The 24,925-nt window shown below is 42.3% G+C and overlaps 1 protein-coding gene across 13 annotated transcripts in view; it reads right to left on the bottom strand.

Annotated features, from left to right (window-relative positions):
* Positions 1–6,534: 6,534 nt before the first annotated feature.
* The window catches only part of LOC120961053 (fasciclin-2), a 56,856-nt gene continuing 38,465 nt past the window's right edge, over positions 6,535–24,925 (bottom strand). For 8 of the 13 annotated variants that reach the window (XM_040384634.2, XM_049607903.1, XM_040384632.2 and 5 more), the window contains 5 exons: positions 23,589–24,789; positions 23,318–23,501; positions 11,692–11,893; positions 10,720–10,836; positions 6,535–9,204 (listed from right to left, as the gene is read on the bottom strand). In XM_040384634.2, coding sequence (XP_040240568.1) covers positions 9,066–9,204; positions 10,720–10,836; positions 11,692–11,893; positions 23,318–23,501; positions 23,589–24,789 — 1,843 coding nt within the window. In that variant the 3' untranslated portion in view covers positions 6,535–9,065. Of the gene's footprint in view, positions 9,205–10,719; positions 10,837–11,691; positions 11,894–14,263; positions 17,946–23,317; positions 23,502–23,588; positions 24,790–24,925 lie in introns of those variants that run through there. The other 5 variants (XM_040384635.2, XM_040384637.2, XM_040384639.2 and 2 more) reach the window with 3 other exon arrangements.

Below are 24,925 nucleotides of genomic sequence, written 5' to 3'. Positions count from 1 at the left end.
GGGGGGGGGGGGGGGGGGGGGGGGAGGTGAAGCATTCACAGGGATGAAAGCCATCACTCGGTTCGTTGTTGTGTGTTGTTAGATGGAATGAATTTGGTTTTTCATTTTACATTTCAAAAAAAAGCACACACACACAACACCGAATGGAGTTTTCTATAAAAGGGAGAAGTTTTACGCTGTCACCCGGGAGCGATGATCGATTGGTTCTGATGACAAAAGGTCGTACTTTGCGTCGTTGCTAATCTTATAGACACACTTTAATACTGCATTAGGGAAATTATGGATAAACCCTTAATACGGTAAATTAGGACCAAATTTGTACCGGGTGACGATTTGTGAACGTTTGTCAGATTATGTACGGGTTGGGATGGGATTTTTTTATGGGCAACTTATCGTAGCTTGGTGCGAATTTGTAGTTCAAATATTACAGTTAAAAAAAGATACAAATATTCAAAAATTTGCTCAAAACCGAACAATTCCTGCACCCTACGAATCGCAAGCGACGAACCGGAACCGTACAATCTAGCCAACTTCCATCAATTTACCGATGTAAAACTATCCAACCAACCCCAAAAATGTAAAACGATCACTTCGCCTGTTCGGAAATGCTCTGGGTACTTGTGAGCATTACAGGGTTTCCCACGATAGATTGGTTGGTTCCCACGATTTATTGGTGCGTTCCCACGATTTTTTGGTCATTTCCCATAATTTTTTGGTAGCAACCCACGATTTATTGGTCGGTTCCCAAATATTATTGGTCGGTTCCCAAATATTATTGGTCGTTTCCCAAATATTATTGGTCGGTATTATATTATATTATATTTGGGAACCGACCAATAATATTTGGGAAACGACCAATAATATTTGGGAACCGACCAATAATATTTGGGAACCGACCAATAAATCGTGGGTTGCTACCAAAAAATTATGGGAAATGACCAAAAAATCGTGGGAACGCACCAATAAATCGTGGGAACCAACCAATCTATCGTGGGAAACCCTGTATTGTTGCGCAAAACATCAATCTACTCAACCCCCGCTCCTCTGGTTGGCACCCCAAAATGGCACCCCAAAACCCCTAAGTTTCATCTTTTTCTCTCTCTTTTCCTTTTTTCCACTCCAATTCCACTCCCCTCCCCACCCCCCTTGTCGTCATTTGTCAGTAGTCTCGGCAGCATCAGCACTTCGGCGTGCAAGCAGAAGCGACGATCCCCGGTGGTGGTGTGCGTCGGGATGGGATTGAACGTTGGATAGATTGGTACGGCTAGATTCCTGACAGCTTCCAGCCGAAGCAATTCATTCCAGTTACAACAGCGTACACCACCAACCTGCCAAGCATCCTGCTCCCTGCTTCCCCGCAGAAACAGTTGCCGGTGAATTCATTCAAACGGGTTGTTTTCACGATTTGTTGTTGTTTTTTGTGTGCATCTCTGAATCGAAGGTTGTGGTGAGCTCGAGCTCGTGAACCATTCGCATCCTTTTCCGTAAGTACGCAATACATACAAACAGCGCATGCCGGAAGCCAACATTAGTTCCTATCATATCCTATAATTGAGCCGCCGACCGTGCTTTGCTAACCATCAATTGAAGGACGCTGTTCCTGATGCCAGTTGTGTGCACCTTTCGCAACACTGTGTGCTTGTGTCGTTGCGATGGTGACAGTCGCAAACGATTGGCTAGTGTGTAACCATCACGTGCTGTCGCGAATTGAACTGCCAAGGACATACAAAAAAAACATACACACCAGCCAACCGAAACAACGCAAAACATGCACCGGTGATACAAATATCATTGCATTTACCGGTTGACTGCTGGAGGGATTTTGGTTGGACAGAAAAACAAAAAAAAAAAGAAAATGCATCACACAACACATCGAACGATAACAGGACAAAACACGGTGGAATGCTGTTACTGCGCTATGCGGCCGGGCACGGGACGGTGGTTGCGTTTAGAATGTGAATTCCCAACAAAAAAGCTGACTCCCCTCGTCGTTTGACACGAGTGGAATTTACAGCGGCATAAATGAATTGAAAATGAAATTCCGTATAGGTACAGGTTGAATGTGGTGATGTTGTTTGGATGAAAAAAAACACAGACAAAAATGGAACGAAAATGTTATTGAAATGTTTCTACATTAGAAACCGTAGTCGAGTGCACCAGACATAATTCGTTGAAGCAGTCGCTGCAGCTGGGTTGCGTTTTGTGATTCGCAATAATTAATCTTCATTACAATCGGATGGTGCAACGGTTATGTTGTTCGAGTGTTTTTTTATTAATAAAACGGAGTATTTTGAATTATTCCATCATGACATAAAGGATGACATACCGTGAGCTATGTAACATAGTTGATTGTGCTTTAGATGAAATTGAACCAAAACTGTGTTGTTTTGTGCTTCATAAATTCGAGAATGATACCTAACGAAAAGTACACTCCAAAAACGCATCACGTGTGTGCAGTTTGTCATAAAAATTGCCTACAAATTGCGCCATATTTTACCATCAAACAAACGTTAACAACATCGATTGCGATTCCAGCAGAAATCCAGCGTGTTTGTTTCCTTCTGAACTTTTCCCACACAGCATCATTGTATCATCCGCCAAGGATTGTAAAATCCTTCGATCCATTCGATATCATTAACCGTTGTAGATTAGCTCCAAGGATTGCTCACTCCCCTAGGAGAAGGTAGATCGTTTAATGATTACTCCCCAGTTACCTTTTTTTACCGGAATCTTTCGCCCGGAAAGGAACGCAAAACCTGTGTCACCGTTTGCTCATGAGCGTGCTATTACATATTCCAATTTTTATGATGGTCTTCCTGCGTCTGACGGCGACGACGAGGATGATGATAATGATGATGACCTTCGCGGTGATTGGCTCCGAGCGAGGCGAGCGAATGAGCGAACAATCTCAAGGATATGTGCGAAGATAGACACACCAGTGAGTAGTGCACTCTTATCGAGGGTAGAAAATCTGCCAAGGCCAAGGAGTGTGTGGGAAGTTCCATCGGTCGCGATGGCACCACCGTACCCACTCGTGGCCACTTTGTAAGCTGGCTGGCGGTTTATAGCGCACGAAGATAAATAGCTATCTCGTGGATGCAGTGTTTTATTGCCAACACACAGCTTGCTACGGTGGCGGAAGGATGGATGGGAAAGTGAAAGGGGAGGGAAGAAGCATCACTAAGGAAACGATCGATCATCGATGGGACTGGGTAAAGTGCCAGCGTTGCTGCTTGCGGACGATGCTTTATGGTCACGGAAACCGGCCATTAATTTGCAATCAGGATTGATAATAAAAACTCAACAGGATGCACAGTTGTACGATGAGGTTTCTTTGCAACAATTTTAAAAGAAGCAGAGTTAGGCGATGTTATTTAGGTATTTCGAGTATCAATAGTATGAGATGCGGGTGATTCCGCAGTACAGTCGTCAACTCGCACGACTTAACAACCGGCTTCAAACATATCATGAATGTAAAATATTGGTTTTGCAGGTAGAATTATTTGTACACAACTCTTCGCCGCTGTATTTTCCCAGCACGTAGCAATGGATAAATAGGATCGAATAGAAGGATCGATAGAACTTTCTCCCTATTTGGATGATCTCCTATTACGATTCTTTGAGATTTAGTCCGCTTTGAGAGCTTTTTGATTGGTCGTAGCATCCTTCAAAGATAGCGGAATCAGTGAGAGGAAGGATACACACTCCGCTCGTCTTGATATGTCCTTTCCTCTCGTATGATAAGAGCGTGTGATAAAGACTAATGAGAGAGTATAAGCTAACGATCATGACAAATCAATAAAAAAATCGATGAGAAGAAGCTCTTTTTAGAAACGAATTGATTGATTGCAACATTGCGTTTAGCATTCCTAAGTTGCAACGTATGAGAAAGTAAAAAGAGAACGCTAGTCTACGATCACTGCCATCATCACTTTTACTTGGAAACTCTAGAAACCGATCTCTTAAACCGATGGAGAACAAGGTGGTTTCAGCCATTCAGATAAGAACAACATCATTTACTAAAGTGTTTCTCCTACTACCTATGATGCCCACGTAAAACAAGTACGGAATATTCGATTCCGATTTCCGGAATCAAACAGACAAGGATGTTTATGATAGTGAACATGCATTATGATTCAGATCCAAGCTTCTAGCAAAACGACACGATCCTATTCGCCTTGGCTTGGGCATTATTAACATTGAACTGGAAACGAAGGTAGTTTAACAGGGTAGCTCGTTTAGGAAGAAAATCAGTCCAGAATCAGAAACTCCTATCCGGATGATTTGCCTTCCGGGCCGGGCTGGAATAAAACACTTCCCAGAATGATGTACGAAGGATAAAACTATAAACCCGTTTAGTTGAAATACTACAGCGCATCAAGTGGCAGGCACAGTTATCGTTATCAGAGGGTCGTAATCAAGTGGATTCTTTCAGGATGGAAATAAAACTTTACATTCCCTACCATTTAAAGGTATAACATTCAGCCTGAGGTTCTAGCAGCAACCAAGTGTTCAACTCCCCGGTTGGTCAAGTGGGTTACAGCAGGTAGCAGCATCCTTTTTCCTTAATTATGTCCGTTAACCAAACCAACGGCTGATAGTTGGCTGTTCCTTTCATGAAACTTCGCCGTAAAAGCCACACATTTCCATTTCCCCCCTGAGGCTGCGTTGTATAGGCAAGTTACTACATTCTCACAATCGTTTTGCCATTCCAAGTGTGTGTGTGTGTGTTTTATTCCACTCATTTAAATTGCCGTTTACTATTTAAAGTGGGATGAATCGAAGGAAAAACAACAGCACGCAACCATCGCTGGGAAATGGGCACTGTTCCATGTCCATGTGAGAATGAGATGGTCACGCGGTGGCGACTGCTCTTGAGAGCTCATCAGGCTCGAAAGCATTTTAAGGAAGAGCAACCTTAGCTCCCTGTGTTGCGTGTGGGAGTGTGGGTTGAAAAACCACACAAGGATAAAAAGAAGCATCCCGGAAAACGGTTTGTGGGTTTCTGTTTAGCTCCCGGGGGTTTTATGGCCACATATTCCTGTATGTGTAGTGTGCGCTCTTCTCTGTGCGTATCCGTCTGCCTGTCTGTGTTGCTCCCGTCGTAAAGAAATCCGTTGGAGAATGTGTTCCCAATTTAATTTGCACCTTTCTGAGCTGCTCCTTCTTGCTGCTAGAAACATTTCCTTCCTTTGAGTGCGATCGTTTTCTAATGTGAAACTCCCATCGGAGGGCAATGGTTTGCTGGGTTTGCTGGGATGAAATTCTCCACACATCGAGATTTTTGCTCATTGGATTCATAAAAGGATGGTTTGGTCGTTTATTACCTTCCGTGCTCTGCTCTGCAAGGGAATGAAACGTTAGCAATCGTTGCAAACACCTTTTCCGTTCGTTCCAAAAGCTCAGCTTGAAGTACCATCGGCAAGCAATGGCCGGACAGAACCTTCAGTACAAACGCAGACGTTTTGCTTTCTGAGGTCGTCTGCAAGGATGTGTTGGAATTCAATTTGTAATCCTCATTACTATTATTCCTCTGTACCGCTTGGTTGGGGGTTTGGGTTGTAGGAGATCTCTGCAAGGAAGCTGCACTGTTGCCCCGTGAGACAAACCCCAAGACTTTGGCGAACAGTGAACGAAAGATGGTTTTCAAACATTTGCTGTGAGTATCTCTCTCTCTCCCGAAGGTACGTTCAACTTCATTCTCCTCTGGAAAGTTGCCCAATTCTACATTCCAAACGGCGAATTCTTGCACTATTCCCAGTACCCATTTGCGGTAAGTTAGTTTATTATCCCTGCTGCTCGCACAGTAACACAACGGCGAGCGCAAGCAGAATCAGTCGAGTGTTTTTCGCGCGTTTGGTCGATATGCGGGAGGGGGGGGGGGGGGGGAAGGAGCACTTCTGCCCGAGTTGAGTACGGAATCGGAAAACTTGAAAGCTACTTGAAGTTTTGCTACTGCTGGTAGACACAGAAACAATCACACATACTACCACTGCTTCAAGCGATATACTTGAAGTTGAAATACACGCCAACATACACGAACCTTGAGGACTTGGGGTCATTTGGAAAGGAAAATCCGATAATCGTTTTAGCACGGAGGGAAAATTCGCCTCATTTTTGCATGACTTATGGAGTGCATTCTGCGTTTACGATATCCGTCGAGGTCACGAACCGCGGTCGCCGTGGTGAAGGAGCATGAAACGCAAAAATCAGTTTCAGCAAAAGCCTTCATTCGAAAGGTGGGTTGTGGGTTTCCACCGTTTTATATGTCAAATGGTAATGGTAAGAGATAAGGCACAACACAGCAGTAAAACCCGCGGGACCATATAAACTTTAATCAGCCCGGATCAGGTAGTTGTTTTCTAGTTTTTAGTTTTGTAAACTAGTTGAAGGTAATTAGTGCTCATTCACACCAAACACGCAAAGCGAAAACACGTAAAGAGACGAAATAATATATACAAACAGAAGAGCAATTTACACTCCCCGAACTAATAAGCGGTCATCATTCTTGTAGCACACTACTTTAACATTCACTGAGCAAGCTCAAACAAAGTTTGAGTAAAAAAAATGTATTTGTTTTGCTTTATTTTTGTTACCTTCGCTTGCCGTCCATTACACAGTTACCGAATATACATAATTAATAGTACTCATATAAATGGTTGCATTGCATTACTTCGTAAATAGAACGTAAGTTTACCTTTGCTGCCCGTGCGCATTAACGCACTTAAAAACTAAAAACTCGTACTCGAACAGAATGAAGCAAACCTACCGGGATACAGCACCTCGGTGTCTAACGGAAAGAAACTGGCGTAACACGCTCTTTGCGTTACGTTTACGTTGTGAAAAGCACAGATTGCGCACGGTCGCGAGGAGATATGGGGGACAGTGGTGTGTAGATTATTAAGTGTCGCTAAGAAAGCACATAAGTTAATATACAAAAATCGTTACGGAAAAAGCACGAGCTCGTAATTGCTATATTTTGTGTAGCACTTTAGAGAAAATAGACAGCAATTGTACATGTTTCCTCTTTCCTTGGGACACCTCGAGTCCCCGAAACGAACCGCGTGAAAATGAAATCTCTTTTGTAAAGAAAATCGCGCAAAATCGTCTCTGCTGGTATCCATCACTACAAGTCGTATTGTTTTATTTAGGAAAAAGATAATCTCTATACTGTAAGATTTGGCGACTGTTTTTTGTCAGGTTTGGATTGTTTCGGTTGCAGTTTTGCTGGTGGTACACGTTGGGACGAGGTTAAGGTTATTATATAGGGCCGATCGCGTTACGGTGAACAGAAATGAGCATGAAATACTAACTAAACGCACCTTGTATTGGTTGCATTCTCTCACCATCACTGCTAGAGCGTGCCTTTTCCGTCTTAAATAACTATCTTTGATTTGTTCATTGTTTGCGCTTGATAGGACGCTCACTGAGCACTCGGGTGAGCACAGGTGGACGTTCTATTCGCATGGTTGTACATAAAAGTAGCAGCAAATCAGTTTAGCTCTAAGTACGATTACAGTGTAAAAGCACACATTGTCGCTAGGTTTCGAAAAAAGGAAGAATTTTCACTGTGAGCATTCAGATTGAGGCACCATATCTCAATAAAGAGCAATAATGCATCGTGTAAGTATGTGTGTGTGTGTGTGTGTGTGTGTGTGTGTGTGTTCCTCTAATCACAAACGAATAGAAAAAACAATGCAAACAAACAAATGGCGCAAACAACATCGAGCACGTGCTATTAATGCTGTTTCTGTTGTACGTTATATGAACCTTACACACTGTTTAAGTCTAATTATTTTAGCATTTTGGGTTTTTGTTTTGTCCTACGCTTGACGAAGGCTCTCCCTCTCCTCTGCTTGTTCCTGTGTTTCTACGCATACTTCTCATACCTTTTTTAGCCTACCACCACGACTATACATTATCACATCACGAACGGGTATAGCGAGTAAGTAATTCGAATAAACTGAGAACGTGGAGAAATAAGAGGCACAAAACTGCAAACGGCAACAGAAAAAAAAACAGAATCTCTTTTCGCACTTTTGTTTTGTATGTTGGCTGCAGCACACAATATGAGTGACACAGACGATACGCAAAGAGACGTAAAGCCGCAGTAAGTAGAACAGTGCTTACGAAACTTACGAACCTACGAATGCTGATTTTATGCTCCTTAGTCCTTATGGCTTAATACAGAGGGAAGAGGGCGAATGGGAGATAGGTGAGGGAGGGCGTTTACGGCTGACACTAAATATTCTAGAGCTGTATTTAAATTCTGTGTATCAGTGTTTTGCACGCACACTTTAGTAGCATTAATTTTTTTTTACACAAAATGTCTCGCTTTCAATACTTTCATGGTGTGTGTGTGTATGTACTCATTTCCTTTCCTTTCGAACTCCTGTACCTTTGCCTTTAATTGGTTTTGGGTTTGGTTTTACTTTCTCCTGTTTTGCATTAGCTTACTTCTTACCCAAATATAGCTTAATTTGTTTGCAATCTTTTCGCTTACACTTACGCACGCGGTTTTCAGTTCAGTTTATGCGGGTTTATGGTCTTACAACGAGGCCTAAATGAATTAGTTTTGGTTTACGCATGCTCTCCCTTACCACCTCAATGGGCCGATTGGGATGGCCACTCTGGCTGTGAGTTCGTTTACATTCGCATACACATGCGTCATCATGCATCGGTCCTGTTGCTGTACTGTAAATGTATATACGTAGCTACATCCCTTTTTACTCCCCACAAAACGGACCTAATCGTGGCACGGATGGTTTGTAATTTTTTAATTTTATGTCCTTCTTTTTTGTCCAACTCCCACGCTTCATCCTGCAAGCGATGTATAGCAATAGCTATGATCTTACGAGAGCAATAGTTAATTGTCCTCTTTCTACCCTCCCCTACCTGGCTCCTGGCTGACTACGACGCCGGTTATGATGATGGCGGTACACCGCCCATCGCGCATGGGATCGTGTCGTGCGAGGAGAACACGGGACGCGGAGTAATAGTAATAGCTGTAGTAGTTGCTGTTGGGTTCCACAAAAGAGAACAAAACGGGGTCCGCATCCGCAGAATTACACGGCCGAATTTTTGCCAATAATTTCACCGCTCCGCGAGTGTACGACGCGCCCATCATACTCGACGGAAGAGTTTACCTTCAGCGGTGATGCAGCGGGCTGTTGTGGTGTGTTGAGGGGTTGCTTTTCGTCTTCCCTGTAGTTTTTTTTTTGTTGGTTTGATGACGGGTTGCAAAGTGAAACAAAACACAAACACAATGGGAAGAAACAATGTAGAAGAAGGGTTAATGGTACACGTTCGAAAGAGCTTGATTGCATTAGTAGTGGCAGGAGAGAGTATATGGACAGATGAAGCGAATAAGGAGAAGCGCTATAACCATTAAAATAAACTACCGAAAAGTGCGATTTTAAATAATGTGTTAAAATCATACAGCAACATGCAGCTACAAAACCAATCAAATGGATTGATGAAACACTGTACCGTTAATGATAATGGCTGTGAGTGTATTATGTTACACATAGCGTGTCTGGTTAGTTTTTAGTTAAGTTTTTGCAAAGTGTGTTGTGGAATGAATTCAAAAATTTAAACTAATGCTTCTTTTTCCGTCGGAATGCAACGCATGTGTGGTGTAAAAATAGACGAATTAAAGAAAAACTTCAAAACTAGACTAGGGTAAATGAGGAAAATTATAAAAAAAAATACGAATAACAGTTCAACCCAACGGAATGCATTTAAAATTCAATTTAACCCCTTTTATGGGTTAAACGCTACGGGGCTTGAACATGCCGTAGAATGTATATTCTAGTGTGGCAATGGGGGGAAAAAATAATCTCCAAACTCGCTTTGTGCACGAAGGTACAACAACGGAGGAGCAGCGCAGCATATGGGGATGCAAATTTGCATTAGCACGAACAAGCAAAGGGATATGCAGAGCTCACCTTGCATTATAAGCGCACAGCGTGTGTGTGTGTGTACGTGCATGTGCGAGGTAAGAATGATGAGGAATAGGGGTAGACGTACCAAGCAAAACTTTTTTCAAGTTTAATGCAATGCAATAAGTGGGGTAACTGATGCAAAAAATGCTGCTGCTTCGGTAGCTTTTAATGAGAATGAGTTTTTAAAAGCAAGGGAGGTTTTTGTGATACTTTCATCGTAAAAAAACAAGATAGGATCTAGATTAAAATATGATGAAAGAAGAAATTCGACGAGCAAAAACTGCCCTTATTAAAACAAATTAAAAATTCGTAAGCAACAAGAACGTTGAATATGTAAAGGGTGCGCACAGGAGTGCTCCAATTTCGTGCTATTCAAATGTGTGCGTGTGAATGTTTGCATATTGCACCAGACAGGGAATAAATCGGAGATTGTGAGGTTGCGGATACAGCTTATTTAAACAAAATCTGGTATAAAATATTGACCTTATGAACAATTCATTTTTATAAAATCTGAAATCATCAAAGGGCAAACACAACGGATACGCAAACAAAGATAAGAAAAAAAAGATAAGAAAAATCTCACAATAAATTGTAATAAATTCACAAATAAATCAAGTTTGAAATTGCATGCAAAAACAAAACAAAATATGAAAAAAATCTAACGAAACTAAACCAAAAGTGCATGCATATTCGTTCCCGCTCGTCGAAACTAAGCACACTTTGGCTGCAGAGGAAAAGCATGCGGCAGGTGGAAAAGTGTAGTGCGAAGGCTTACAGTGGCGTGGTGGCGCCCAGCTTTACAATCGGTGGCGGCAGCGGCAACGGTGACGGTGGACGCTCCTTGATCAGACTGCCACTGCAATAGGGTAGCGGAAAACGCCAACCGTAGAGACTTTGGTTGTGGTTATTTGTATTGTAGCGAAGCGGACGACACCACGGGACACACGTGGTTGTGTGGCGGTGGTTGGAGAATGATGGTAGTGTAAATATGGTCGTTGTTTCGGGGACATTTGTTTTAGGAGTTTTTGTTTTGTTTTGTTACGGTTGTTTTGGTGTGTGTGTGTGTATGTGAATTGGGATGTTGTCAATAGAAAACAAGGACGCGTCGTCACAGGACACAGCCCGCACAGACGTGTCCACGTGTAGTACAGCGCGTCAAAACGATGATGTGACGGATATTGCACAACGCGCGAGTGTGAATTGATGGTGATGGTGGTGGTGGTGGTGGTGTGTGGGTCCGTGAACCATGTTAATTGTTAAAAACACGCGCACGCACACATACACACAGCAAATGTACAAATTGTGGAGCATGGAACATGGAGCAACATGGAGAAAGGATGAAAAAAAAGAAAGAACAGAATAGCACGGTGTGATGAAAAAGGAAGGGACAATAGTTGTTTTGCGAGTGTATGTGTGTTGTAAATGTACGTATGTTAATTTACAGCCAATCACAAGCGCCCAGAGAGTTGAAAGCAAGGATCCTGCAGATAGTTTGTGTAGGGATCCTTCCTTTCACTGTGCTGCTCAGTGCGATTGTGACGACACAAACACAAAAAGGAGGTGTTAATATGTTAAAATGAGACAAAATTGGCCCTGAACCATGTGTTTAATAGCTCAACAACACAACAAAAAACAAACTATCCACAAGAAGAATGGTGATGGATGAGTAAGAGAAAGAACCACACCGAAATTGGGGGAGGAGGGAAATGGGAATTGTGAACAGGCTCGAAAGGAGATGATAACTTACCTGCCAAGCTTGGCTTCGTCGTCCAGATCCGAGGGAGATCGCTTCGTTTTCCGGCACAGCGTGGCCAGTATGCCCAGGTTACCGAACGCGCAGCACAGCAGATCGGCGATGAGCAGCAGCAGCACGACGGATCCAATCACAATACCGATCACCGCAGCCGATGACAGCGTTGGACTGTCAACGCGCAGCACCACATCGATACCTGTGTGGGGTGGTGCGTTGCCATGACGATTCCCAAAGCGCAGTCGGCCCAGGACGATAAGATGAGATGAGTCGTGAAGGGAGAAATAAACGGTTAAGAAAGAGACAGAACACAGAGAGCAGGATTAGTTTCTCGGTTTTTGAAGGTTGAGAAAAGGGTCGCATCGTCGGTTAGTGAAATGCACCCCTCCGTCCCCCGGTATACACTATACACTATACACTAAGCAGAATGACCCCCCCCCCCCCAAGGGTGATGTTATTTGAATTAACAGCTTTGTATACAGCAGTTTCCGCTAGAGCAACGGGAAAGGAAGAAGGAGGATGCGCACGTGAATAGCTTGTGGCAGATCGGGAATGGAGGAAAACGACACAGAATAGAAACAAAGATAGGCGATCAACCAACGGAAAAGCACATTCGCTATATAGAGAAAGTTAAGGAAGAATTCACAAGCAAGAAGACATGTAAGTTATATTATCATGTAAAGGTTGCCAACACACACACAAACTCCTTTCGTATTTACAGATCAAACTTAATTGCTAACAAGAAACCGTGCTGCTAGAAAGTTTTGCTACAAACATCGATCGAGAAACAAAAAAAAATGTAATGTTCCACATTGCAGCAAACAGTAGCAGCGCAGGGACAGCTTTTTCAACACCGATTAGCTAAAACCGGAATAAGAAAACAGTTGTCCCAGCAAGAACGTTTTGAAAGTAAGTGTATAAAATTTCTTCACAAAGGCACAAGAGACAATTATCCGATTTTGCATCCGTTTTGCGGAGAGTAGAGAGATGAATTTTGTGCAGGTAGTGGTGATGGTGGTGGTTTGCAAATCGTTTAAGTGTACTTATCACACTACACCACTTAAGCGCCCCCAAGGAGCCGTTTTTCTTAGTAAATGAGCGTGATGAAATGTTGAGGAAAAGATAAACAAAAAATAACAAAACGACAAGGTTACATTCATGCAAAACAAGCCAACAATTTAACACATACACACAAACGCAACGACATGCTTAGGAGTTTATTTCCTGTTTTCCAAGCTGAGTGGTGGTGACGTTGAGTAATGTTTTGCGTAAGTAAACGCGTGCCACATACACGCACGGCACGTATGGTGGAGTTGTGGTGGAGTTGTGGTGTAATGACAGTGTGGTGATGTTATTTTTTCTTTGAGTTCTTAACTCATTTTTGTTCTCAATGATGTTGAAGCAGTTTTTTTTCTGTGGTCCAATTGATGAGCATGTATTGTTATTTGCCTCTGAAGGTCTATGAAAGTTTGGTGTGTGGAATTGCTTTTTTTTCTAGCGATTTGCCTGTGGTTAAGTTTGATTGTGAGTGTTTTTAAATTTGGTGAATTGGTTGTCCTGTAGACTCCAAGCTACTGTAACGATTTCTGTTACTATGTGTTATTGTTTGGTGGTTATGTTGAGTAAGTGAATTTAGTTCGTCTAAAATATGGCTCTCTGCCAAGAACGCATCGTTTCGCTTTTAATAATTTTGGTGTTTACGGGTGTTTGAGATGGTAATAATGTAATAATTCGCTCTTCTTCTTTATGTAGTTTTTTTCCCCAATTCTAACGGACATTCTGCTACAAGTAAAACACACAGAACATATTTACAACCATTCATCCAAAGTTATTGTGGAAAGAAGTAATTTCGTTATTTAATGGTTAAGTAATTGAAAGTTTTTGTTGTTGTTTGAGTAATTCTAATAAAAACGCCATAGAGAACGAGGAAGAGAGAGAGAGAGAGTGTGTGAGAGTGAAGAACAGATGCAAGAAAAATGAGAATTTAGATAGAACAGTTTGTGTTCCAGTAAGTGTATGGTGGTTGGTGAAAATTAAACGCTTGGTTTTTGAAAACTATTAGAACAAGTGATTAGATATAGTTCGGTGATATAGCTAAGACAGAAACAAAACGTTGTAAACTAAACTTTGGACTTAGGGGTGCTACAAAGAACGCTATAACAAGTTTTAGGTTCGTTTTGGGGTGTTGTGTTTGTGGGTAAATAAACTTGATTTTGCATAATTACCTTTTCGTTTTCGGACCCTAAGCGTTGGCAAATATATGAGAGGATGGTAGGTGTGATGGGAAGAAGCTTTTAGGCACACAAACGCACACGTACACACACACAAACACAAACCTCTCGCAGATGGAAGGAGGGGAGTTAGATGCGCCGCTTTGCGTGTTCTTGTGCTACATTTCGTTTCCCTCAATTTGGCAAAGAAATTAATATCAGTTTTAGCGGAAACACTGTAGGTGGGCAGTATGTAGTTTATAAGTAAATGGTTTTATGTGTTGTCTGTCACCATAACAATCAAATTAGTGGATAGGTACAGCACAGCAAAATATCTTTGTTTTGTATGTGTGTGCGTGTTTTATTAGTTAGACGGTTTTGATGATGTAGTTTGATTTTATTTCATGGTTTCACCATTCCACAGCTACGAATATAATTAATTGTTATTCTCTATAATGGTCTTCCACTAGAACCTCTGGTTATGTACAAGCAGAATACACACGTGCTCACCCCTCGTCCTACGCGCGTCTGTTACATGAGCTAAGTGTTGTTATAATTTTCAATCCAACCATCTTCTTCTGGCGAGCTCTTAATCTGATTTTATCTTATCTAAATCGGTTAGGCTAGCATAGTTACATCTACAAAGACTTTTTTTCCAAAAACAAACGCATACACAACACACATATAACAAGCCGTCACCATTTTTTGCAAAGATATTCCATTTTAGTTGACTTTTTCCACACATTTTGGTTTTTGCTATTCGCTTCGCTCATTCGGTATGCATACACTGTGCGGAAAAAAGCGTTACAACTGCGTAACAGGTTTTTAACATTCTTCTCCATTTGACCTTCTACTGTAGTTGACTTTTTCACTAATTTTGCTACTGAATCAGCTCGGGAAATGTTTTTTTATTCGCGCGAGATCGAACGATTTTGATTATCTTTTTTTTCTATATTTTTCGTTGTAGTGAAATTCGACACTCCTTTTCACAACGCTATTCTCATTTTCTCACAGAACCACACTTTTACACACTTTCTCTTACTAACTTTCGAGCTAAAGTGACTACACACGCAGTAATGTAGGAACTTAAAACCTTCTTTCTTAACTGCCCTCGCTGCCAGCATGACGAACACGCTTGGCTGCTGAAAAGGAATCAAACCACTTATCTATATGCTCACTTGCAATCCGTTTTGAATAACAAAACAACAAGAGTTTATTGTCGTTATAGGTGTGCAACGCGCTTACCATTATCGTCATTTGGTGCACCATATTTTCATCGTATGTACATAATGTGGCTTTGAGAAAGGGATACAAAAGCGCAGGAAAAAAACATCTTACAAACATAAACTTGTTCAATTCCAATGGGAATGTTTTGGTGATGAGAGTGAGAATAATAATTGTATTATCGTCTTTTTCCCATTGACCTTTGACCTTATTTTTATAGTGTTTACCACTGACTTTATTTAAAAGTCGTCGTGGTACCGTTCACATGCAAACCACATCGGCTTATTTCAACATTAGTTTGCTTTTCCAGGACAAATGAAAAATTATTATTTCCATGCTCAATCATTAGCTTTTATTGCACCAAAGTTTTGGAGGTACGAAAAGCTAAAGATTGCAATAAATTGGAATCAAAATTAAACAGTTGAATCCAAATTGAGCTTTAATGATTTCTGAGAATTATCTCTCATGGTAATATGGAATTAAACACTATTGGCAGTGAATATATGTACACAGCTACTGTTTGACGATACTGACGTATGTACATCGAAGGAATCGATTTGGTTAATAATGCCCATCGTTTTATTTCAAATGAAAAGTATGTTGCTTGCTGCTTTCTTCGCATTGAGCCTGCCCTTGCTTGTTGTTGTATCACAAAACTGTGTATATTCTACCACCACACTAATGCATGATGAGCGTAAGAGCAGTGTGTAATTCACCGAGGTGCAACAAAGTGATCTACTACTCTTAAATTGACTTCAATGTAAGCCTCTCTCGGTAAATCGATGAGCAGCGCGAACGCAGTTCAGGTGGCAGTGTCTGCAACAACTCAACATCGTGAACAACTCAACTTGTAATAAACATTTGCACTAAGCTAACACATCTACACACTATTGTTATATCGACTCTGTACGCTCGCTAGTACACACGCTAGTTTGATCATTGTTTCTTCTGTACCAATTGTCTACTTTAATGCTTATATTTCGTCTATATAGTTCGATCGGTTAAACATAAAACATACAATAACAGTTGATGCTCTACAGCTAGATAGAGCCGTCCTTCCATTCGCATCGTTTCCGTCGCGCGCGTTCTAAACGCAAGAACGCAACGCTATCAAATCGCCGAAGAAATTCATAGGTTCACAATAAAGTCAAGGCATTGGAAATGAATCCCTTTTTCACACTAAAGCCGTTTTTTTCCGATTGATTTTGAATTTTAGTTTCGCTCTTAAATATGCATCCAAATGACAGAGATTAAAGTCGTAATTAAGCTCATTTTGTTATTACAGATAGTGAGAAATAGTAACAGTTGCGGAAAGCACACAGTCGGGTGTAGTATACCCACTTCCACCTTATCTCGCGTCTACTGCAGCTCTGTATTTCATTCTTTCTTGCCCTGTTGTTATCACGCAAACTAACAAAACATCGTTTAGAAGAAAACGTTCGGTAGGGTTAAACAGTCTCAATGCTTTACAAGAATGGTTTCATTGGTATACAGCAAAAAGGGTTTTTTCGTCTTAAAAATCAAGAATCTTACTATTATTTATAGCTACTCGGGTTCATCAAGCATCAATGTTAAAACAATTTCCGTTGGAAAGTTAGTGAACAAAATAGAGAGTAGTAGTAGTAGGAAGGCGCTTTTGAAAAGAGTTTGAAGTAACCATTCACCGGTTTGCTAGAACAGATGTTCAATAACAAAGCAAAATGCTTAGAAAAAATGGGGACTTTAACTCACCTTTACAAAACATACTTGGCGCGGAGACATTAATTCGGAACTGCTGCAGTTTCGTTGTTTTGCTAATTTGGGCAGCGTTTTGTATGATATACTTTTTGAAAGTTTTTTTTTCTTCTAAATTAGTATGACATATCAATAAGAAATACAGTACTATTATAGCACTTATAAAAAAATCCAAAACTTTCCTGTAAAAAGGATCGTAGGAGTTTTCCAACATCGGTATGTAAATCGTATATGTACCTGAATGCAATTAGCAGATGATGGGGCTGAGTGTTACAAGTAGTCTGTAAACCACAGTGCCTAGACATTGATCACTGTTTTTATGTTGTTTTTCGATAATCATATATCAATCAAATAAAAAAACAAGATGCACAACAATCTGCTTAAGGTGGGTTGATTCGTTAATTTTTACGTGTAAATTAGTCAGATTTTCAGCTCACCTTTAAAGTGCAATATCAGTTTATCAAAAGCAAAAGAAAAAAAGAAAGATAACAGTCAAAACACAACCGCCTTCTCTTTTGCGTCCTATTTTCGTTGGTTCTTCAAGATCGTGTTGAGGGTTGTAATCCATTTTTGTTCTACTAGTTCTGCCTAGCTATTTCAGTTCCGACGTATTTCCCATTCTCGCACGGAGAAATGAACACTGGGAGAGTATTATTTACCCCGTCATTGATTGTTCATTGAACATTACCGATCGTCATTAGCTAACTTACAATAATCCTTACGATGCACTACTACCCTCTAAAATCGATCGTTTCAAAATCACTCCATTGTTACTACTGGTACTATGACAATGCTCTGCGCGAACATTACTATCGATGGGTGTTTTGGTGGTACTGTTGCTGATGTTGGTGCTGCTGCTGCTGCTGTTGCTGCGGTTGCTCCTGTTGCTGGTAGTGGAGCAGATCCTGCTACACGACGTGCTACTACTACCACACTCCATGCTGGCACTGATCGTGGCTACCACCGTTGGCAGAGCTGTAAGGATGAAGGACCAACACAACCAACACCACCACCACCAACGATCGGTGCATCCTCCTCCTTTGCACAATAGCACACTCGCACTACCACCAGTGTAATAATTATCTACAGAAGGAAATCCAATCACCATCACCCCCCCAACACGTTTGTTTGGCGTTGGCGAAGAGCAGGAGGGTGAGGTCGGGGGGTAAGGTGCAATATTATGCATGGTAGAAGGGGGCACACACACACATACACACACGCAAAAGCACACCCACACACGTTGATATGCCCGTGATATAGGGGTTGATGAAAGTTAGTAGGAGATCGGGGAATCGTCCCGCCCGGCAGATTAGCGTGTACCAAAGGAGGCGAAGATACGTACGTTATGGGGGAGAGAAAAAGAAGAAAGAAAGAGAGAAAGAGAGAAAGAGGAACAATAAGAGAAAGAAAAAAGGATAGTTTATCCTTGAATCAGTGATCATCTCCTATTGATTCCAATTCTCTACTTTTTGCTACATTGGCTTTGGATTGGATTTGTATATATATATCGCTACAATACATGGTAACAGGTGTGTGGGTTATTTGCTTTCGCTAACGCTGTGTTGTGATCGCGATAAATTGCTGTGAAATACGGTACGGAACGTAGCATAACTACATAGAAACGCTATGGTTCAACATGCAAACAATAATGCAGTTTTCTTCCAAACCTTCTCGGTGCTTGTGTACTTATGCATTATCTCTCCTAACGATAGTATTAGAATTTAGAATTCACTTTCCAACTGGAATTGTATTTGTTTTAAATTTTAAATTTTGATAGTCCAATTGGTCCTATTCAACGAGCTCACATCGTTAATGAGGAGAAACAAAACACAAGAAAATAGTAGAAAAGATATTCACCAAAATGTTATGATTTTACACTACGATACAAATGGAGTTACACCGACATTAAAATTTAGGGGAATAAAATATGTTACAGTGAGGTTTTATATTAACCGTGTTATGTATTTTTGCGACTGTTCAGAGTCCTATTGTCTGAGGTATTTCGTTGTTTAGCTCAAGCATTATTGAAATCGATTGAATAACATTAATAAAAAAAAGTACTTGTAAACTACATAGATTTTTAAAGTATTATACTACACACGTAAAAGCTTCTAAACTACTGCCTAGTGACACAGAACAATGTAATACCTAACTAATGAAAACAAGTAGCTTATTTTAGAAAATGTAGAGCTGGAAAATTTAGTTCAATTTGCTTAACTTAAGTCTTGGCGCAAGGGAAGCAGACTCTATCGTTTGACGGGCATCTAACGTTTATACATTTTATCACGTTAAAACAGATCGCGTAGAAAGCGCGACAAGCGACAATTAGCCGGGCATACAACAAAGTATTCCGCTGCAACTTAGTTAACTGTGTTTATGTCAGCATCGTCATGCCGGCGGGCGGCAAGAACCAAATGAACGTGCACAAATGAGTGCAAAAATGTCTTCGTCCATTCGATTGCGGTGAAATGGCCACAAGCCGCCAGGCCATCCGGCCCCAGCTACCATAAACTCCGCGTTCTATCGGGCGATAAAATAAATAAACAATATCGCGCACAAATAAACTGAATTCCTTCCCACAAGAGACGCTTTGGTCGATAAAAGGGAGTCGCACTCTCTATTCCTAGAACACCCACGACTCGGATCGGGTTGATACTTAACAGCAAGGGTATGGTGGTGGCGAGCGATGATGCTTGATTCGCTCGCTCGTGGGAGATGTGAACGGGTGTGGTCTTTACTGATGCTCATTTAAATGATATGCCCTTCGTGATAGGAGATAGGAGGGAGACAAAGAAAGGGATGAAGGGAAGCAGCGGCACAGCAGCACGGCTGCACGGATATTAGTGGCCGGAAATTAATTTTCGCCAAAAATGGGACTACAAACACACTTGGAGCGCTTGTTTTGGAATGGTAACTCCACGCCACCAGCTCCTAAGAAGGCGAAATGAAGAGAATGTACGAAGCAAAGTGGAAGCAATAAAGAGAGTGTGCATAGCATAACGTTAGAGAGCATTTTTTGTGTGAGTGCACAAAACCATACTACAGAGAATCGAATGGCGTAAATTGAAATTCCGAAAAGCAAAAGAAGAAAGCTTCCCCCCCCCCCCCCCCCAGTTGGAACCGAAAAAGTAAAATGGCAACTTTTTTGCGAAAATAAAACACGAAACATAAAACTTGCGGTCCCTCCTTGGTGAGGGGGGAGGGGACTATGTTGCGATGAACAGGAAACGCGAAATCAAATTAGACACGTCGCCGAAGGAAGCAGGGCGAATGGTTACCCCTTTGTTGCAAACTTTGTTTAATTTGTTTAATTAGCGAAAATCTAACGCAACAAGAAACATCGATCGTAAAAGCACACAAACAAACACATAGATGATTAGCGTTTCCTGTTCTCACCGTTCAGCAGACGCGATGATAAAACAAACATAATACAACAGTGAACCGAAAACAACGAAGGAAAAGCAATGGTTAGCGAGAAAACAGGGCGGAATTTGTTTGTTTAAAATATTGTTTAAATTTATTATCGTCCTTTCTTGTTTCTTGTTGCGAATGCATCGCTATTTTTCTTCCCTTGGCATTGGGCCACTTCACCTACTACTGCACGCATTGCATTCTCCACACTGAATTTCCGTTCTACACTGTTCCGATCACGAGTGAGCATTTTGCGAAAAGATGATAACGGGAAGGGGCAGTTTGTATTCCCTTCGCTCTCTGTTCTGCTCTGTTCCCTACCTTATGTACTACTATACCGGTGTGCACACACACACATTTCGAGCCACGATCATCGCTACTACCCGGCATCCGCTCACAAAAGCGCAACATTCCGAACGGAGCGCAACGAGACGAATGTAGTGAGATGGAGGGGCGCATTTTAAAACGAAATTAAATACAAAACTTCTAAGAGGATAAAACGAATCTAATTAAAAACTATCACGAAGGATTTCGGTGCATCCTTGATCCTCGGGCCCTGCCTGCCGCCCCTTCGGGCGATGTTGCTCCGCCTTGCGCGCGTTCTACCGCCTTTGCTTAAGTGAGAGCGGAAGGTACTGTGTACGGACACACTACGGAGCTGAAAGAGCATTCCTCGCGCGGGCAATATGTAATGTACGTGGTAATAATGTATTATTGCTAGACGCACTACGAGATGAAAAGTGAAAAAAAAGAGCGCACAAAAATCTTCCGCTTGGAATGCGACACCAAAAAGCTCGCAAAAGCTCGCAGCAAAGAACGAGGGAATTTTTCATTTAGTGTAAAACGATGCCACCAAGCACCATCATGACTCGATAGCGGGAAAACATCAAAACACGCCAACTGAGTGCGGACACACGCGTTATAAGAAAAGTTTTTTATGCGAAAAAATTATTTCAATCAAGCCAGTACACTCGCTGGTAGAGTGATGCTTAACAGCATCGCGAAAAGAATGCAAACATTTAGCAACATCGCGCACAAGCACGCGCGCGCACACATACAACTGTGAGAAGCTAAAGGAAGCAACACGACTGCGTCAGTAAAATGGGGACCTTACAATAGGACACGGCTGCTAGCGAAAGGTAGTAGAGATGAGTGTGTAAAACCGCACAGCACGGACAGACAAAGATAGAAAAGAACGAGAAACAGTGAGAAAAGCTTTAAAAGTTATGAAAGATCGACATGAAAAAAAAAACATAACAAGGGCGTCAAGTGAAAAGAAAGAGTGAGAATGTGAGTGGTGAGAAAATGAGAATAGATCGCCAAACTGATAACAGCATAAACCAGCATCCGTCCGTCATCATCATTAGCAGTCTGCAGTGTGCGCTATCAGACGCGCCTGTTTGTGTATGTGTTAACGAGCGTTCCCGTGCTTTATATGCCATTTGTTTTGCTATTACTTGCCGTTGTCTCTAATTCGTCTCCTAAACATTGTACACTTTCTTTGTGTTGTTATCGTCAGTTTTTAGCTACACTTTACATTTCTTACACTTTTATGTGCTCAGTTTGCAGAATCATTTTGAAAAATTTGCATGAAATTTGATGCAAACACGTTTAAAGTTGTGCATTTTACAAAGTCCGGAGGTTGTTAGCTAGACACCGATCAAAATGTGAGTATAATTTTACGTTTTACAATCCAATTTTCTGCTGCAGTTTTGTATTAATCTTGTGCTTAACTCGTTGCATATTTCCCTTCCATTTTTATCGCCTTTCGGTAAATGATTCTGCTTTTGATTGACTGCGATGCGTTTGCACTTTTTCCTGTATAATTAAGCTCTCTTATTTGTTTATGTAAGGAGTTGCATTTCGTGAAGTGCGTGTGCACACACAGCGCTAAAACTAACGCTAAATTCGTTCTAAATATATGCAATGCACAGATTTGTGTCCAAATTGTTACGTGTTTTCGATGATTTCGATTCGTTTTTACGACAGTATTTTATTCATTTGCAACGGAACGGAAAAAAACGGAACGAAAAACAATGCAATGTAAAACCCGTACACCATTTTCAACCATGTTCAATTCAACGAACTGAAGGTAAAGCGTATAATTCGTAGCGAACGAAAAAGAGATTCACGCATTCACAAATTAGCGATTGAGTTGTCGAACAAGGTATTCTAAAAGATAATATATCTACTAAAAAAGATTGAGAAAATGGAAAGATAGCAAGAGCAAAAAAACGATCTTAAAATACAATACATCGTGTGTAATTGGAGTTTTTGTTTTGTTTAGCTGCACTCGTCTTTTGTTTTTTACTTTACGAATTATATATTACACAGTTTGTATAGTAAAGAATGTAATTAACAGTTTGCTAAACGCTTAAATACTACGAGCATACAATGATGGGCAAGTCAGTTCGCTTGTTTCTTTTGTTCTTCTTCTTTTGTCTGTCACGATCGTTCGTTGATCTTTAAGTGAAAAATAATTCACGGTGCATAAAATGATGATAAAAATCGCTGTTCAAGCAACCAATGTTTACAGTCCAATTGAGTGTCTAATTCTACAAAACAAAAAACGTTTTATTTTCCGGGCAGCCAGTGAGTGGCTTTGAAATTTTGGAGTCAACAAATTAATTTGTTTTATCTTAGGGTACGCCAATTTCAAACATCGGAAACGATTGACAGCGTTTCGTTCGTTCGTTCGTCACTTCACGGAAAGGGGTGGCTTGTGGTACGTCCCCCCTTTGGCAGCACTTGTGGCCAGGAAGCAAAAAAAAAATAAAATCACGCAACATGTTACCCAGTGACGGATAAAACGTTTGCGCAACTAGCCAAAATAGCAGCAGTAGCATAGTAGTAGTAATAGTAGTAGTAGTAGGTATAGTAATATCGAAGCAATTAAACGAACACAAATCTACACACAAACGAAACAGTCAACAACAGCAAAGTAACGTCCGTAGGCGAGCCGGCGAGCGTGCTGGCCGACGAAAAGCCACCGAAACCGGCCGGATACACGTCATAGGTAGTGCCTAGGGAATGGTCGGACTCACCTCGTGCCGTCTTCATCAGTACGTGGGCCGGCTTCGAGAAGCCGATCGCGTTGTGCGCCATCAGCTCTATCCGGTAGTAGGTGTCGGCCTGCAGGCTGCGCATCTCGTAGTTGGTCATGCGCGCAATGTCCTGCTCGATGCAGTGCTCCTCCATCTCGGTCCAGTAACCGTTCACCTTGGTGCCCTGTGGTGTACGATGAATACAGAAAAAGGAAAAAAAAATTGTCAAAATTATGACGCTCATGGCGTTCGCCACCTATGGTCCACTTACCGGACAGTACTTGATGCGGTACATATCGATCGGCTCACCGTTGTCCACCGGTATGCTCCACCGCATATCGAAATGGTCCGCGTACGGTGAGGTCACGATGGGGTCACTGTCTTCCTCCTCATCCTGGATGGGTGTGTGCAGGATCCGGGGCGTTTCCGGTTCGGAACGGCGCGGTGTCGATTGATCGACGTACGCACCCCACTGGCTCAGCCCGACCACGTTGCGTGCGGCAAAGCGGAACGAGTAGGCGGTCTGGGGCCGCAAACCCTCCACAATGTACGGGCTGTCGGGCGACCAGGTGCGGTTGAGCGCAAAGTTCCAATCGCTCTGGAACTGCTCCTTCCACTGCACGGAGAACGCGGTCAGCGGTAGGCCGGGCTCGACCGGCGGTGCCATAATGTCGAACGTGATCGAGGTCGCACTGACGATGCGCGGTTTCGCTTGCGGCACCATTTCCGGGATGCGGGCCTCCCGCAGCTCCATGATGTGCTCCGCACTGCCCAGCCTGTTGTTGGCCACACACTTGTACGCCGTGTAGTAGCGACGGTCGCGCGGCGTAATGATCAGATCGCTGCGCAGTCCCTCGTTTTCGATGCGCAGGTTCTGATCGTACAGATCCTGTATGCGGCGATCGTTGAAGCGCCACTCGATCGTGGCGTTCGGGATGGCTTGGGCGAAGCAGCTCAGATTGGCCGGCCGTTCCTCCCAGGTGTAGACGGGCGGTAGCGCTTTCAGATGGTCGAAGATTGGCCGATACTCGACGGTAATGTGACCTACCTTGAACGCAACATCGCCCCGGTTGCGTGCGATACACTCGTACAGACCGTCGTCGGTGGTGGCCAGCTTCGAGATGCGCAGCGTACCGACCGTTTCGCCCTTCTCGTCGTCGGTCGACTGTTCCAGTATGATGCGATCGTCGCTGACCTGCAAACCGATGGAGTACTCCTCCACGGTGCCGTACCGGCGGAACGTAATCTCGGGCGCGGGGCGACCGAACGCTTTGCACACAAACACGGCCTCTTCATTCTCCGATACAGTGATGTTGATAAATTCGATAATTTTCGGCCGGATTAACACGTTCAGTTTCATCACCGACTCGGACTGGCCGGCCGGATTGCGAGCGATACAGGCGTAGTTGTCGTGGTCCTGCTGCTCCACCGTGCTGATATCGAGCTGGCCAGTGATGGAGTTGACGGAAAATCTGTCCCAGGAAAAGCACACCAATGGTTGCTGGCGATTATTAAAACATGCATTTCACCACCAAAGATAGCCCGAAAATGGCGCACAAAATGACAATCACACGCAACCCAGATTCCCCACCCAAACACACACACACA

This window comes from Anopheles coluzzii, chromosome 2 (assembly GCF_943734685.1).
Source record: "Anopheles coluzzii chromosome 2, AcolN3, whole genome shotgun sequence".
In the NCBI taxonomy this organism is placed as follows: Eukaryota; Metazoa; Arthropoda; class Insecta; order Diptera; family Culicidae; genus Anopheles; species Anopheles coluzzii.
The sequence above is the reverse complement of the archived record's forward strand: the minus strand, read 5'-3'. Positions and strand labels throughout refer to the sequence as shown.